At 46.0% G+C, this 15,709-nt stretch overlaps 1 protein-coding gene and 1 long non-coding RNA gene across 7 annotated transcripts in view; one reads left to right on the top strand and one right to left on the bottom strand.

Annotated features, from left to right (window-relative positions):
• Window positions 1-5,334, top strand: part of ELN (elastin) — a 178,662-nt gene extending 173,328 nt beyond the window's left edge. For all 6 annotated transcript variants that reach the window (XM_033921781.1, XM_033921780.1, XM_033921779.1 and 3 more), the window contains one exon: window positions 3,593-5,334. In XM_033921781.1, coding sequence (XP_033777672.1) covers window positions 3,593-3,642 — 50 coding nt within the window. In that variant the 3' untranslated portion in view covers window positions 3,643-5,334. The remainder of the gene's footprint in view (window positions 1-3,592) is intronic.
• Window positions 1-15,709, bottom strand: part of LOC117348986 — a 92,515-nt gene that overhangs the window by 15,326 nt on the left and 61,480 nt on the right. The window lies entirely within an intron of this gene.

Raw genomic sequence — 15,709 nt, 5'->3', positions numbered from 1 at the left:
CTGCCCCAACTGCAGCTTCTTCGTTGTCGGTGATGTTGGAGAGGGATTGGACTGGTGAGGAGCTTCGGGGGCTGCTGCTGTTCTTCCACCGTGTCGGGCCCTTCGCTTTTCCTGAGTGAGCCGAGTTGCCATGTGAGACGTAAAAAGCCACTTCCCAAGAGAAAAGGGATCAGAGAACACGCGGCGCCAGTGCACATGCGCGCTTAGCATTTTATTATTATAGATATGAACATACCATTTTTTCAGGTATTTTTGTTAGATTTAGGTAGCTTAAATTGGGAGGACAGGAATTCTGGAGCCAGACCAAACAGAGCCTTCAAACAAATGCAACCTACCTTTTCCAAGATGCGTTTGACTGTTAAATAGATTTGGTTTACAGCTAGAGTCATTCTTGAATCTTTGCTCCCTTGCTTTCCCATTGTGGTTTACCTTCTTTGTATTCTTTACTTCTAATTTGTAGTTCTCCCCATTTTCCTATTGTTTCTAGTTAGTTGTTTTTTGGGGGGTTTTTTGGGCAGCCAATGAAGCTGTTGATAAAATGAACTCTCATGATTATATTTTTTCAACCCAAAAATCAAACGAATCGCAGTATTTTGTCAAACAAATCGCAGTATTTTGTATTACTAGTATTCTATTTTTAAAAAAATTTATGAGATGCCAAGTAAATAATATTACAATAGTCAAGGGCAGATAGGATTGAAGATTGAATCAATAACCTAAAGGATGCTAAGTCAAAATATTTTTTAATGATTCGAAGTTTCCAAAGGATCACAAAGCATTTTTTTAATCATTAAATCGGTATGATCTTCTAGAGTTAGATAACGATTTAAAGTAACACACAAGATCTTAATAGTAACATAGTAACATAGCAGATGACGGCAGATAAAGACCCGAATGGTCCATCCAGTCTGCCCAACCTGATTCAATTTAAATTTTTTATTTTTTTTTTAAATTTTTTCTTCTTAGCTATTTCTGGGCAAGAATCCAAAGCTTTACCCGGTACTGTGCTTGGGTTCCAACTGCCGAAATCTCTGTTAAGACTTACTCCAGCCCATCTACACCCTCCCAGCCATTGAAGCCCTCCTTTGCCCATCCTCCACCAAACGGCCATACACAGACACAGACCGTGCAAGTCTGCCCAGTAACTGGCCTAGTTCAATATTTAATATTATTTTCTGATTCTAAATCTTCTGTGTTCATCCCACGCTTCTTTGAACTCAGTCACAGTTTTACTCTCCACCACCTCTCTCGGGAGCGCATTCCAGGCATCTACTACCCTCTTCGAAAAGTAGAATTTCCTAACATTGCCCCTGAATCTACCACTCCTCAACCTCAAATTATGTCCTCTGGTTTTACCATTTTCCTTTCTCTGGAAAAGATTTTGTTCTACGTTAATACCCTTCAAGTATTTGAACGTCTGAATCATATCTCCCCTGTCTCTCCTTTCCTCTAGGGTATACATATTCAGGGCTTCCAGTCTCTCCTCATACGTCTTCTGGCGCAAGCCTCCTATCATTTTCGTCGCCCTCCTCTGGACCGCCTCAAGTCTTCTTACGTCTTTCGCCAGATACGGTCTCCAAAACTGAACACAATACTCCAAGTGGGGCCTCACCAATGACATGTACAGGGGCATCAACACCTTCTTCCTTCTACTGACTACACCTCTCTTTATACAGCCCAGCATCCTTCTGGCAGCAGCCACTTCCTTGTCACACTGTTTTTTCGCTTTTAGATCTTCGGACACTATAACCCCAAGGTCCCTCTCCCCGTCCGTGCATATCAGCTTCTCTCCTCCCAGCATATACGGTTCCTTCCTATTATTAATCCCCAAAAGCATTACTCTGCATTTCTTTGCATTGAATTTTAGTTGCCAGGCATTAGACCATTCCTCTAACTTTTGCAGATCCTTTTTCATATTTTCCACTCCCTCTTCGGTGTCTACTCTGTTACAAATCTTGGAAGTGGAATAGACGTGGCTATAGCAACATTCTGACCATTTATTTGAAGTATTCTATCCGTAATCTTGTTGTTCGGGCTGGCAAGAAAAAGCGTAAGTTTAAATTTGATCATCCAATGTTCTATTTGGGCCAGGAGAGATGCAATCGGATCTTTTAAATTAACTTTGCCAGAGCCAGCGGGGATAGGGCTACCATATTTGTTAAGTCAAAAAAGAAGATTTCTGCCCTGGCCCCGCCCATGCCCCACCCCTACCCACAGTGCCTTGCCCCTCCCCCCCCCCCCAGCGCATCCTCTCTCTCTTTCTCTCCAGCCCCCCCACCTGGGCCACAAAAGAATATTTGATGTAAGAAGAATATGTTCTTTGAGCATGCAAGAATCACTGTGTGTCAGAATTGTAGTGCTACAGATATAACTGTGTACCTTTTTTGCGGTAGAATCAAATATATATGTTTGTGTCACTTAGCTGTCAATGCAGAAAAGGCTAAAAAACTGAGTGGAAGCCACAAGATAAGCTGGAGGGGGAGGAGTGAGAGATTATGAGAGGAACAGGATTTGCCAGAGTTTGTCCAATAAACAACTATTATATATATATTTTTTTTTTGCATTGGATGTATTTATTAATCCTTATCCATTAACACCTAAAATTTATATTACACCTGTGTATGGACTTTTTCTTCTTTTTTTTTTTTTTTAATTCTTTATTCATTTTATCTCTTACATCAAGTGCATAAGTAATTGATAAATTGGTTTGTATACATCACTTGAATTTCTTATCATTTTGACATTAATACATAAGATTGTATGGACTTTTTCTGTTTAGTGAATTAATATCTCCTGATGCTTTCTTTATTAAGAGGTTTATATACCACCAATCTGGCCCTATAAGTGTCACCTAACTGTACAGAAGACGAATGATAGACCGTTGTTTTATTTTGGTATTATCTCAATAAACAGACAAACTTTACTGCAAATTAACGCAATCCATCTAAAACAGACCACAACAGGTCTTAAGGCATGTTTGATATGCTGAGATTTACCTTGCCATTTAAAACCAAGACAAATAGGATTGCCTTCCTCCGGCAGTGACGCAATCCCTGGAAGTCTTCACTCTACGGCACTTCCTGTTCCCACTTAGGCAGGACGCTGCAGAGTGAAGACTTCCAGGGCAGGCCGACGGCAGCAGGATCACGCTGCTAACCTTGCCAACTGCCCAGTGTTTTGAAATTGCAGCGCCCGGGGTGGGGGTGGGGGAGTACTGGGGAATCTCAGAAAGCCATACCTGAATCCAGGGTGGCGGCTGATCTGGCGAGAGTGAATCCAAAACTCCTCTAGTCCAGCAAACCATCCAGACACCTGGACAGTCCTCTAAAAAGAGGATATGTCCAGGTAAATCTGGTAACCCTAAGCAGGGAGCAGGTGTAAAACCCTGATAATGTCACATCAGGAAAGAGAAGGTGGGCAGTGGGCACACGGTTAATATCATATGCTCAGGACTGAGCAAATTTGTGATCATGACACGTGTGATTAAACTCTGGGTTTCCATGTTTCTCTTTCTCCCCATCCCATCCTTTTCTTGATTTGGGATAAACTGAGGCTTCTTTCCTGATCAGCCTGTGTTTTTCATTGTCTTTAGGTGGTGCTGGCTGTGCGCCAGGAAAGTACTGTGGTCGGAGGAGGAAGTAACCGAGCCAGATTTCTGTCAACCTCATAAACATTGGTGCTACTGTATGGTCTAGAACGTAAACCTTGAGTTTTACAAATAATAAAACTAAGCTACACCCTGCCCTGCCTCTTCCCTAGACCCTCTTCCAATCCACCCTGGCCTTCCTCACCTGCCTCTTCCCTCCCAGCCTGCCCCCCGCCCCGCACAAAGTCCACGGCTAGATCATTCCAGTTGGACAGCTTCTGTGCCAAGAGATAGAAGAGCAAACCATAGGCCGGCCTGGACTGACCCATCCACGTGGGACATCCTATAGAGGAAGGGGAATGCCTACAGACACCCTTTGCATGGCCTAGACCACCTTCTCCAGAGAAGCCACTTTTTCTTCTCAGAATCCCATCCCCTAACCCAAAGCAAAGGGATTCCCAGGATCTCTTGTGGTGCTATAGATTACCTTTCCGTTCCCAGTCAGGGGATCCTACTGCTTCTGCTGCTGCTTTGCCGAAAATGCTGCGAGGACCCCAAGAGTCAACTTGCTAGTGTTGCATGCAGTGGCATGGGTCAGATCAAAGGGGGATTGGCATGTATCAGTTTCCTGTGTGTGGCTAGGTTAACAAGACACCCTTATGGCAGGGCATGCTTCTCACACCTACCTGTGGCACCCTCTGCCCGGGATGGTGTTTCTTCTTTTAAGACTGAGTCCACTGACGCCTGCCCTTAGACAATTTGGCGTCATGTTCTTGTGTCTTTCCCTGTTTACATGGCTGCTCTTGTCGAGGGAGGGATCACTGTAGCCAGCCAACCAGGTCTGTAACTGTACTTTGAACCTATAGCTAGAGCCTGCAGCCTTTTTCTCTTGGTTTCTCCATCTCCACCCGCATATCCTGCTCCCCAACTTTGTTAACTTATAGACTCAGCTCAGACCATTCCTGTTTCATGAATTCTCTTTGAGGTTTGCATTTGTCTGCTGGTGCAATCCTATGGGATTTTGTATTACTTATGTTATAGGAGGAGGGAGACTAATGTTGCTGAGAAGCTCACAGAGCAGGAAATCTAGGGGAGCCAGGGGACATCTCTCCCACAGTTCTTAGCAATGGTGCTATCATAGGGTCCTCTCCTGCATTAAATAGAAACCTCCGGGCCTGCCTTAAGCGTTAACCATTTCTAAGGTGCATGTAACGCCTCCAGATTACTGCTAGACTGTCTTGACTTTGCTTCTCCCCAGCTCACAGGCCGTGACTCTGTAAACCCTTAAAGTCCCCATGAGGATGTACTAGGGGGAGAAGGAGAGAGAAAGTCCTGGTGCTTTGAAGGCAATAAGAAATCAGCCCTGTGGCCACCTCGTATCCCACCACTGCCACAATTGCCAAGAGGCGCATGTAATTCAGACTTGTCTTTACCCTGCTGCTGTAACCTCTTTAATAACCAGCCCATGGCAGCACCGTACCGTCCATCTCTTGAGCCAGCGTGCTTACAACTAGTAAGTTTCTCCATGTCTAGCTGTATAGATCAGAAAATATTTTTATTTTGGGTTTCTTTTTGTCATGTTTTGTTGTGGGATGGAATCTTTGTATCTGGAAGCTTCTCTACACATGTGTATTTTAATCACCTTGATATAACTTGGATGGAACACTTTTTTTTGTAAAAAATAAAATTTTTTTTAAAATGTACTGCTTCAGAAAACAAGACTAATAAAGGACAGATTTTAAATGAAACATGATCGCCTTGGTTTCTTGAGACCCTTTTCTTGGTCCAGCAGAATGGATTGCACAGGGGCATAGAATGGGTTTGATAATGGATGCATGCACAGAAATTATTATGGAGCAGAAGGAAAGTCCATGAATGGGGCCAAGTGGGAGGATGGGTACTGGTATATCTCAGGTGTGCAGACATACTACAGCACAGAGTGCAATGGGACGCTTCATCGGGGCCCTTTAAAAGCCACCAGTTCAGCACAGCCCTTCCATCATGGGGCAAGTTCAGAATGACACTTTGGCATGCTGGATCGAGAGGGGTGTGTGGATCAAGATGGAGTGCTGATCGGGGGTTGTGGGGGACATTATCCCAGGACAAGCAGGCAGCTATTCTTGACTGATGGGTGACGGCACCGACGGAGCCCCGGTACGGACAATTTTAGAGTGATCTCACTCTAAGAACTTTTAGAAAGTTCTAGCTCGGCCGCACCGCGCACGCGCGAGTGCCTTCCCGCCCGACAGAGGCGCGCGGTCCCTCAGTTTCTTAGTTTCCGCGGAGCTAAGAAGACGCGTTTTCAACGGCTGTTGAAATTTTTTCCTTAACTTGCCTTCCCGCTCGCGTAAACGTTTGATTTCTTTCACCTTTCTTTTATTTTGAAAAAAAAAAAAAAAAACAATCTTACATTTTTTTTTTTCTTCAATTTCGGTTTTTCCCCGGCGGGGCCTTCTGCCACCATCGAAGCCTCGGCCTTCGATTTGGCGGAAGCCGTTTTCCCTTTCATGCCCCCTCAACCGGGTTTTAAAAAGTGCCAGCGGTGTGCTAGGCCTATATCTCTCACGGACCCACACAACTGGTGCTTGCAGTGTTTGGGTCCTGAGCATCAGGCCTCTTCTTGCACCCGCTGTGCTACTTTAAAGAAAAGAACTTTAAAAAATCGCTTAATTCAACAGCGTTTGTTATTCGGTGCCGAGATGTCCGACCCCGTTCCTTCGACTCCGGCTTCGGCACCGCTTCAGTCGGCACCCTCGTCTTCGACGCCGCGTGATTCCACACCGGCATCCCAACAGTCAGGTAAGCCGGCTAAGAAGCCTTCCCCGCTGGAACGTCTTCCGGCCTCGAGTGCAGTGAGCCCAGTCCTGCCGCCGGTTAGACGCCAGCGGAAGCGCTCCGCCCCTATTGAGGTGAGTCCCTCGACATCGGGCTCCTCATCTCCGGGGCGTAGAGCGGCACCGCAGGTACCGCAGAAGAAAAAAGCGGTACCGGTGCCATCCCTCGATGACCACATTACGGCCATCCTTCATGTGCAGCTTAAGGAGCAATTAGAACGACTCCTTCCTGCTATAATGACACCGAACCTTCCGGTGCCAGTCCGCACCGAGCCATCGGTACCGGTTGTACATCAACCCGTGTCGGTACCGGTTGTCGAACCTGTCTTGCCTGCTTCTACTGTCTCGGTACCGCTTCACCTAACTTCATCGGTATCGATGCCAGTCCTTGCACCGGAGCCGACAGCTCACCATCAATCGGTACAGACTTCGGCACCGGTGCGACCGATAACATCGCCTGACTCGGTATCGATGAGGTCGGGTAAGTCGGTACGCAAAACCCGACACATGCAAACATCGACACCTGAGTCTCGGGACCATTCTTCCCATGTCAGAGACCCTGATCTGTGGGGGGACTCAGAGGAACCCTTTCTTTCTGAAGGAGAATGTTCCTCAGAGGAGGAGGATTCGGCTCTCCCTGACCCATCCTCCAAACAGACCACTTCCTCTTTCTCCAATTTCTTGAAAGAGATGTGTGAGTCTTTGTCCATTCCTTTGGAGGCTGAATCCAAAAAGTCTAAAGCTTTTTTGGATGCCCTTGATTTTGATCAGCCTCCAAAGGAATTTTTGAAGCTTCCCCTTCATGACATCTTGAGGGAAACTTTCTATAAAAATTTAGAGACTCCTTTAACTGTTCCAGGGGCCCCACGTAAACTGGATTCTCTATACAAGGTAATTCCCATTCCTGGGTTCGACAAGCCTCAACTTCCACACGAATCCTTATTTGTCGAATCCACCCTTAAAAAGACTTCAGGAGCCAGTGTATATGCATCTGTCCCTCCTGGCAGAGAAGGAAGGGCCATGGATAAATTCGGTAAGAGGCTCTACCAAAACGCTATGTTAGCAAATAGAGCTAGTAATTATGCTTTTCATTTTTCTTTTTATTTAAAGCATCTCCTTACCACCATGGCTTCCTTCGAGAAGTATCTTCCTTCAAGAAAACATCCATCTTTTCACTCCTGCTTGTCGTCTCTATTCCAACTTCGTAAGTTTATGGTTAGGTCCATATATGACACCTTTGAACTTACATCCAGAGCGACAGCTATGTCGGTGGCTATGCGCCGTTTGGCCTGGCTTCGGGTATCCGAGCTTGATGTTAACCATCAAGATCGGTTAGCCAACGCCCCATGCCTAGGGGATGAGCTCTTTGGGGATTCCATGGACTCTACCACCCAAAAGCTCTCGGCTCATGAGACGCGCTGGGATACCCTGCTCAAGAATAAAAAGAAGCCTCCTCCACCAAGACCATACAGGCAGCAATCGGCTTATCAACGCCGTTTCACAGCCCGTCCATTGCCTACCACTGCTCAACAACCTCGACGTCAGAGGCAACAGCAACGTCAGCCTCCCCGACAGCAGCAACAGCAGCAACCTGCGAAACAACCTCCTCAGCAGAAGTCACAGCCCTTTTGACTTCATTCTCCGCAGTATAGCCAGTATCCCTGTTCCTGTTCTCCTGCCTCAACCAATAGGAGGTCGACTTTCTCTGTTCTTCAGCCGGTGGGAAGTAATCACTTCGGACCAATGGGTCCTCAACATCATCCGCCACGGCTACTCTCTCAACTTTCAGACTCTCCCACCTCAAAGCCTGCCAAAAGAGTCTGCTTTGAACAGTCCTCAATCAGCCCTCCTTATTCAGGAGGTCCAATCCCTCCTCCTTCTGAACGCTATAGAGGAAGTTCCTCTAGATCAAAAGGGGCAGGGATTCTACTCCCGTTACTTTCTAGTTCCCAAAAAGACAGGAGATCTCAGACCCATCCTGGACCTTCGCGATCTCAACATGCATCTAGTAAAAGAAAAATTCAAGATGCTTTCTTTAGCCATACTTTATCCCCTTCTAAATCAAAACGACTGGCTATGCTCCCTCGATCTCAAAGAGGCTTACACTCACATACCGATCAATGTAACCTCAAGACCATATCTCCGATTCATGATCAATCATTGTCATTACCAGTACAAGGTGCTGCCCTTCGGTCTCGCCTCATCTCCAAGGGTATTCACCAAATGTCTCATTGTGAGTGGCGGCTTTTCTGCGCTCTCACCACCTGCAGGTATTTCCTTACCTGGACGATTGGTTGATCAAAGACACTTCTGCCCAAGCGGTCCTTCTGGCCACCAACCAAACCATCCAGTTTCTGCAACTTCTGGGATTCGAGATCAATCTACCCAAATCTCATATCATTCCCACTCAGAGACTTCAATTCATTGGAGCGATCCTAGACACACTCCTCATGAGAGCTTTCCTGCCATCCAATCGGCTTCAGACCCTTCAGTCTCTATGTCACCAGGTACTTCCTCTGCCGTCCATCTCAGCAAGACAAATGATGGTGCTCTTGGGACACATGGCATCCACAGTTCATGTCACACCTCATGCCCGTCTTCACCTGCGCACTCCTCAATGGACCCTTGCGACCCAGTGGTCCCAAGCGTCGGACTCTTGCTCACGACACATATCTGTGACATCATCTCTTCGTCAGTCTCTGCAATGGTGGTTGGTATCCTCAAATCTATCCAGAGGTCTTCTGTTCCATCAGCCTCCTCATCAACTAGTCATCACCACCGACGCCTCTCTGTACGCATGGGGAGCTCACTTGAACGAGTTCCAGACTCAGGGTCTTTGGTCAGCCCAGGAAAAGAAGCATCAAATCAATTTCCTGGAACTCAGAGCGATGTTTTACGCCCTCAAGGCCTTTCAACACCTTCTCTTTCCTCAGGTCCTTCTGTTGTGCACAGACAATCAGGTTGCGATGTACTACATCAACAAACAGGGTGGGACAGGCTCTCGCCTTTTATGCCAGGAAGCCCAAAAGATCTGGAATTGGGCCATAGACCATCATCTCTTCCTGAAAGCTATTTACATTCAGGGGAAACAGAATTCATTAGCGGACAAACTCAGCAGAATTCTCCAGCCTCACGAGTGGACACTCGACCCTGTAACTCTACAGTCTATCTTCACTCAATGGGGCACTCCTCAGATAGACCTCTTTGCAGCTCCTCACAATCACCAGCTGCCCCGTTTCTGCTCCAGACTTTACTCTCCACACCGTCTCACAGCAGATGCTTTTCTCCTCGACTGGTCGAATCTGTTCCTGTACGCCTTCCCTCCTCTACCTCTCATGTTGAGAACCTTGTTCAAGCTCAAGAGGGAACGAGCCACCATGATTCTGATTGCTCCGAGGTGGCCCAGGCAACATTGGTTCTCCCTTCTACTTCAACTCAGTTCCAGGGAACCTTTTCTTCTTCCTCTGTTTCCTTCTCTGCTTACGCAACAGCAGGGAACCCTTCTGCATCCCAACCTCCAGTCTCTACACCTGATGGCTTGGTATCTCTCGGGCTGAACTCGACTGATACTCTTTTGTCTCAGCCCGTTCGTTCCATTCTGGATGCCTCCAGGAAACCAGCCACTCTACAATGTTACCATCAAAAGTGGACGAGGTTTTCTTCCTGGTGTCTTCTTCATCACCTTGATCCCACTTCCCTAGCGGTGGAGACGTTGTTGGATTATCTTCTTTCTTTGTCTGATTCTGGCCTGAAGTCCTCTTCCATCAGGGTCCACCTCAGTGCCATTGCAGCTTTTCATGAGCCAGTCCATGGAAAACTTCTTTCAGCTCATCCCCTGGTATCCAGGTTCATGCGTGGGCTTTTCAATGTGAAACCACCTCTTAAAGCCCCTCCGGTTATCTGGGATCTCAATGTGGTTCTTTCCGCTTTAATGAAACCTCCATTTGAACCTTTAGCTACCTCTCCTTTCAAATTTCTCACTTGGAAGGTACTTTTTCTTATTGCCATTACCTCTGCCAGGAGGGTCAGTGAGCTTCATGCACTGGTTGCAGATCCACCTTTTACGGTTTTTCACCATGACAAGGTGGTTCTGCGTACACATCCAAAGTTTCTCCCCAAGGTTGTTTCTGAATTTCATCTCAACCAATCTATTGTTTTACCTGTTTTCTTTCCAAAACCTCATTCTCATTCTGGGGAACAAGCTCTGCATACTTTGGATTGTAAAAGGGCTCTTGCTTACTATCTGGAGCGTACGAAACCCCACAGATCAGTTCCCCAACTCTTTCTGTCCTTTGATCCGAATAAATTGGGACGTCCTGTTTCTAAACGTACGTTGTCTAATTGGCTTGCAGCGTGCATTTCATTCTGTTATGCTCAGACCGGACTGACACTGGAAGGTTCTGTCACAGCCCATAAAGTCAGAGCAATGGCAGCATCTGTAGCTTTCCTCCGTTCCACTCCTATTGAGGAAATCTGCAAGGCTGCTACTTGGTCCTCAGTTCACACTTTTACATCTCATTATTGTCTGGATACATTCTCCAGAAGGGATGGTCACTTCGGCCAATCTGTTTTGCAAAATTTGTTTTCCTAATGGCCAACCTTCCCCTCCATCCCTCTTTTTGTTAGCTTGGAGGTCACCCATCAGTCAAGAATAGCTGCCTGCTTGTCCTGGGATAAAGCACAGTTACTTACCGTAACAGGTGTTATCCAGGGACAGCAGGCAGATATTCTTGCGTCCCACCCACCTCCCCGGGTTGGCTTCTTAGCTGGCTTATACTAACTGAGGGACCGCGCGGCCTCTGTCGGGCGGGGAAGGCACTCGCGCGTGCGCGGTGCGGCCGAGCTAGAACTTTCTAAAAGTTCTTAGAGTGAGATCACTCTAAAATTGTCCGTACCGGGGCTCCGTCGGTGCCGTCACCCATCAGTCAAGAATATCTGCCTGCTGTCCCTGGATAACACCTGTTACGGTAAGTAACTGTGCTTTGCCTCCCAACACAAGCACCATGTGAGGTAGGGCCATGAGAAACTTGTCCCATGATGAAGGGGCCTCGCCGTACTGGCAGCTCTTAAAGGGCCACGATGAATTGTAGGAGGGAGAGGTGATCGCCAAAGAGTTTCTAATGCACAAAGAAATATGCCCTTGGCCCCCCCTTTTACAAAGCCATGGTAGTGGCTGCTGTGCATCAAACACTTCAGCGCCCATGAAATCCCTATGGGCTTTGAAGTGATTGGAGCCCTCAATGCAGCAAACGGACTGTCTAGCATCGGAGAGCACGCCAGACACAGATATGCACAGGTCTATGGTAGCAGCAGCTGGATTTTGCACACAAAAATGTTTTGGCACTCAAAAGTTGTATGTGCATTGGCTCTTTGCACACAAGTCTTTGAAATAAAAATATTTATGTGCAGTACAGCATTCCAGCACATACATGTACACATGCACATGTTACTCTGAAAGCCAAGTCCATTTTTGCAATAGCAAATGTTTGTCAAAAGTCCACACACCTCCCTTCAGCTGTACCTTTTATGTAACCCGTCATCAGTGAGGTCAGAAAAAAATCAGGTCCTGTATGCTTGCAGTAAAGAGAAGAAACAAGCATAAAATCCTTATTAAAGCTAACCTTGCATTAAAGACCCGGCAATGGGCTCAACCTTCTAGGCTTCAGGGGCACTTCTTTTCATCTGAGTTGAATAGCTAGCATCGGATTTAAATTAGCTATGTGGAGATACCAGAGCAAGTCTGTGTGCACAGCTAATGCTCAAAACTCATAGCGTGCCCACCTGTGGCTAGGCCCACTCACTTTGGGCTCAGGTTCACCCAACAACAGAACAGCACAGCAGGAATCACCAAGCTGAGAATGACATTGGGGACAAAGCTTGGCCCCTTTCCCATCTCATTCCCACAACAGTACAAAATCTCATTCATACAAAAAGAGTGCGATTGTTTTTTATCAAAAATGACAGAACTATTTTGGAGTTCATAGGGATGGGGTGGGGTGTCCCCATGTATTTCTCTCTGATCCCAAGCTCTAGCAACTGAAGTCTCCTGGCATCTCTCCCTTCCCTCCCATGCAGGTGTTCTTAAATGCACTCCCCTAAACATTTCCCTCCCCTGTACCTTATAAAGCCTTAAGTTCTTCACTCGTATCAGTCCTAAACCTTCCTTCTAATGCAACTTCCTGGTTCTGTCTATGTGGAAACAGGAAGTTGCATCAGAGGGAAGGCTTAGGGCCAGCACAAGTCGTTGCCAGTGAAGAATTGAAGGTTTAAAGAGTACCGAGTGTGGAGGGAGGGTTTGGGGGAGTGAAACTGAGAAATATGATTACCTTTGGGGGGAGAGGAGAGAGAGATAATGAGTGGAGGCCTGGCTGTCATGCCGATCCTCTTTGGGTTCAGTTATGGTTACCATACGGCTCCAGTAAAAGGAGGATGGACTGAGACATCTGGGTTTTATTTCCATTGAAAGCAATGGAAGTAAAACCCGGATGCCTCAATCTGTTACACTGGTACATAAGAACATAAGAATTGCCTCTGCCGGGTCAGACCAGGGGTCCATCGTGCCCGGCAGTCCGCTCCCGCGGCGACCCCCCCAGATCCATGACCTGTAAGTGTTCCCTACCTAACCTAAACGTCCATACCCTGTTCGCTTAATGGTGACATGTTCCACTAGTGATTTTTTTGTTTTTTAACATCCCCTCCTGAGGAAGCTGTGAAAAGGCGAAACTTAATCGGGGGGCCAGATCGGAGGGTATAGCATGTAGGAATACACTTATTCAAGACACAGAATCACAGCAAAAACCGCCTCAGAGATGCAGCATGCAATAAGATAAGTAATGCTTTTCAAGTGATAATTAAAACAACATAAAAAGCAAGAGTGAGGTGGTGGGACCTGATGGTGTTATGATGGTCCCGTGACAACCCGTGCTGGTGAACTTTATGTTTCACGTTATTTTCGAGGTGGTGGATCTGAGGCACATCACTTTCATGTAATAAGTAATTTATATAAAGTTTAGTTAAGGCAATTCACAGATTTACTTAAAGAGGCTCTGTGATACTGGTTGAAGAAAACTCCTTTTTCTGGAGCCATGTGTTTAGACACACCTAACATTGGATTCAAAGCCTGGTGTATTTTCAAGTGCTGCCATCCACTGAGAGTGCTATAAAACCTTTCATATAGGGCTAAAGCCATAAAGAAATTTAAATATAAAAATTAGAATTAAATTCTGGCTCAGATCAGCAGCCAATGTAACTGAATTAAACAAGGGGTCAACAATCAAATCTTTTATCACCTAAAATCAGTTTGGCTGCAGCATTTTGAATTGCTTGTAATCTATGAATTTGTTTTTCTGACAGACCCATTACAATAATCCACTGAAACTGGGACTCTTCAAGATATTGCAGGAATTTCCTAGGTAGTTGTAGTTTACAAAAACATTTCTGAACACAGATTATATAAAAACATGATAGCAGATAAAGGCCAAATGGCCCATCTAGTCTGCCCATCCGCAGTAATCCCTAAGAGATCCCACGTGCCTATCCCAGGCCTTCTTGAATTCAGACACAGTCTCTGTCTCCACAACTTCTCCAGGAGACTGTTCCACACATCTACTGTTCCTTAGATTACTCCAGAGCCTATCACCTCTTAACTTCATCCTATGCCCTCTCATTGCAGAGTTTCCTTTCAAATGAAAGAGACTCAACTCATGCGCATTTAAGCCACGTAGGTATTTAAATGTCTTTATCATATCTCCCCTCTTCTGCCTTTCCTCCAAAGTATACAGATTGAGATCTTTAAGTCTGTCCCCATTTGCTTTATGACGAAGACCAATGCACCATTTTAGTAGCCTTCCTCTGGACTGACTCCATCCTTTTTATATCTTTTTGGAGGTGCGATCTCCAGAATTGTACACAATATTCTAAATGAGGTCTCACCAAAGTTTTATACTGGGGCATCAATACTTCCTTTTTCCTACTGGCCATACCTCTCCCTATGCACCCTAGCATCCTTCTAGCTTTCGCCATCACCTTTTCAACCTGTTTGGTCACCTTAAGATCATCACATACAATCACACCCAAGTCCCTTTTAATACAGGCTCTTGACATAAGGCATCATACATTATCCAAAAAGCCTCTCTTTTACTAGGTCCCCATTGCAGTTGGTTGGGATGAACTTTTGCTAACATATCAGATAGAGATTAGGCTTTTGTGGAGAAATGAGTAATGAACCAATGATAACAACCAATTAGGCCTAGGAACCCTCTTGGTTCACATTTATTCTGGGGTAGTGGGTATTTCACAACACTCTTTACTTTATGTAAAAGGGGCCTAACCTCTCCCTGTCTAATGAGAGCCCATAAATTTCATTTCCTCTTGGGCAAATGAGCATATTTTTTTTTCTATTGATTGTTAGTCCTGCCTTCCTTAATGATCTTAGAACAGCTTTTACTCTAAGCAAGCAGGAAGTCCAGTTTCATGTTTCAGCTCTTTCAGTACCCTGGGATGTATACCATCCGTCCAGGTGATTTATCACTCTTTAACTTGTCAATCTGGCTTAGTACATCTTCTAGGTTCACTGAGATTTCTTTTAGTTGCTCTGCATCATCACCCTTGTAAAACATTTCCAGTTAAGGTAGATCTCTTACATCTTCTTTCCTAAAGACCGAAGCAAAGAATTTAGTCTCTCTTCTAAGGCCGTATCCTCCCTAAGTTCCCCTTTTGCTCCTTGATTATCCAATGGTCCCACAGATTCCCTCACAGGCTTTCTGAGGATTGTGTAGCACAGTAATTAGAGCTTCAAATCCCATGCTGCTCCTCAGTGGTGTAGTAGGGGGGGCAGAGGTGCATTCCGTCTCAGGCTTGGTCTTTGTAAGGGGCGCAGGCACCTATCCTTCTCTCCGCCCCCTTGTTGCTCCCTTCCCTCATACCTCTTTAATTTTCCCTGCGTGAGCAGCATTACGAACATGCTGCCCGTGTTAGTGTCACCTGTCTCGGATGTCACTTCCGGGCCCCGCACCTAGGAAGTGATGTCAGAGGGATAGCTGACACGACACAGGCAGCAAGTTCATGATGTTGCTTGTGCCTGGAAAATTGAAAAGGTACGGAGGAAGGGAAGGGGGCGGGGAGGGGCGCCACTCACCTCGCTACGCCACTGCTGTTCCTTGAGTGTGAGCCCACTGGGACAGAAAGGGAAAAATGGTTATTAGTGGTATATAAATACTAAAAATATTCCTGAAAAAGTTGTTACTATTTATTTATTCAAATTTCTATACCGCTCTCCCGGGGGAGCCCA

The sequence above is a fragment of the Geotrypetes seraphini genome, chromosome 15 (assembly GCF_902459505.1).
Source record: "Geotrypetes seraphini chromosome 15, aGeoSer1.1, whole genome shotgun sequence".
Lineage (NCBI taxonomy): Eukaryota > Metazoa > Chordata > Amphibia > Gymnophiona > Dermophiidae > Geotrypetes > Geotrypetes seraphini.
Note: the sequence above shows the minus strand (reverse complement) of the source record. Positions and strands in the feature narration are given on the sequence as shown.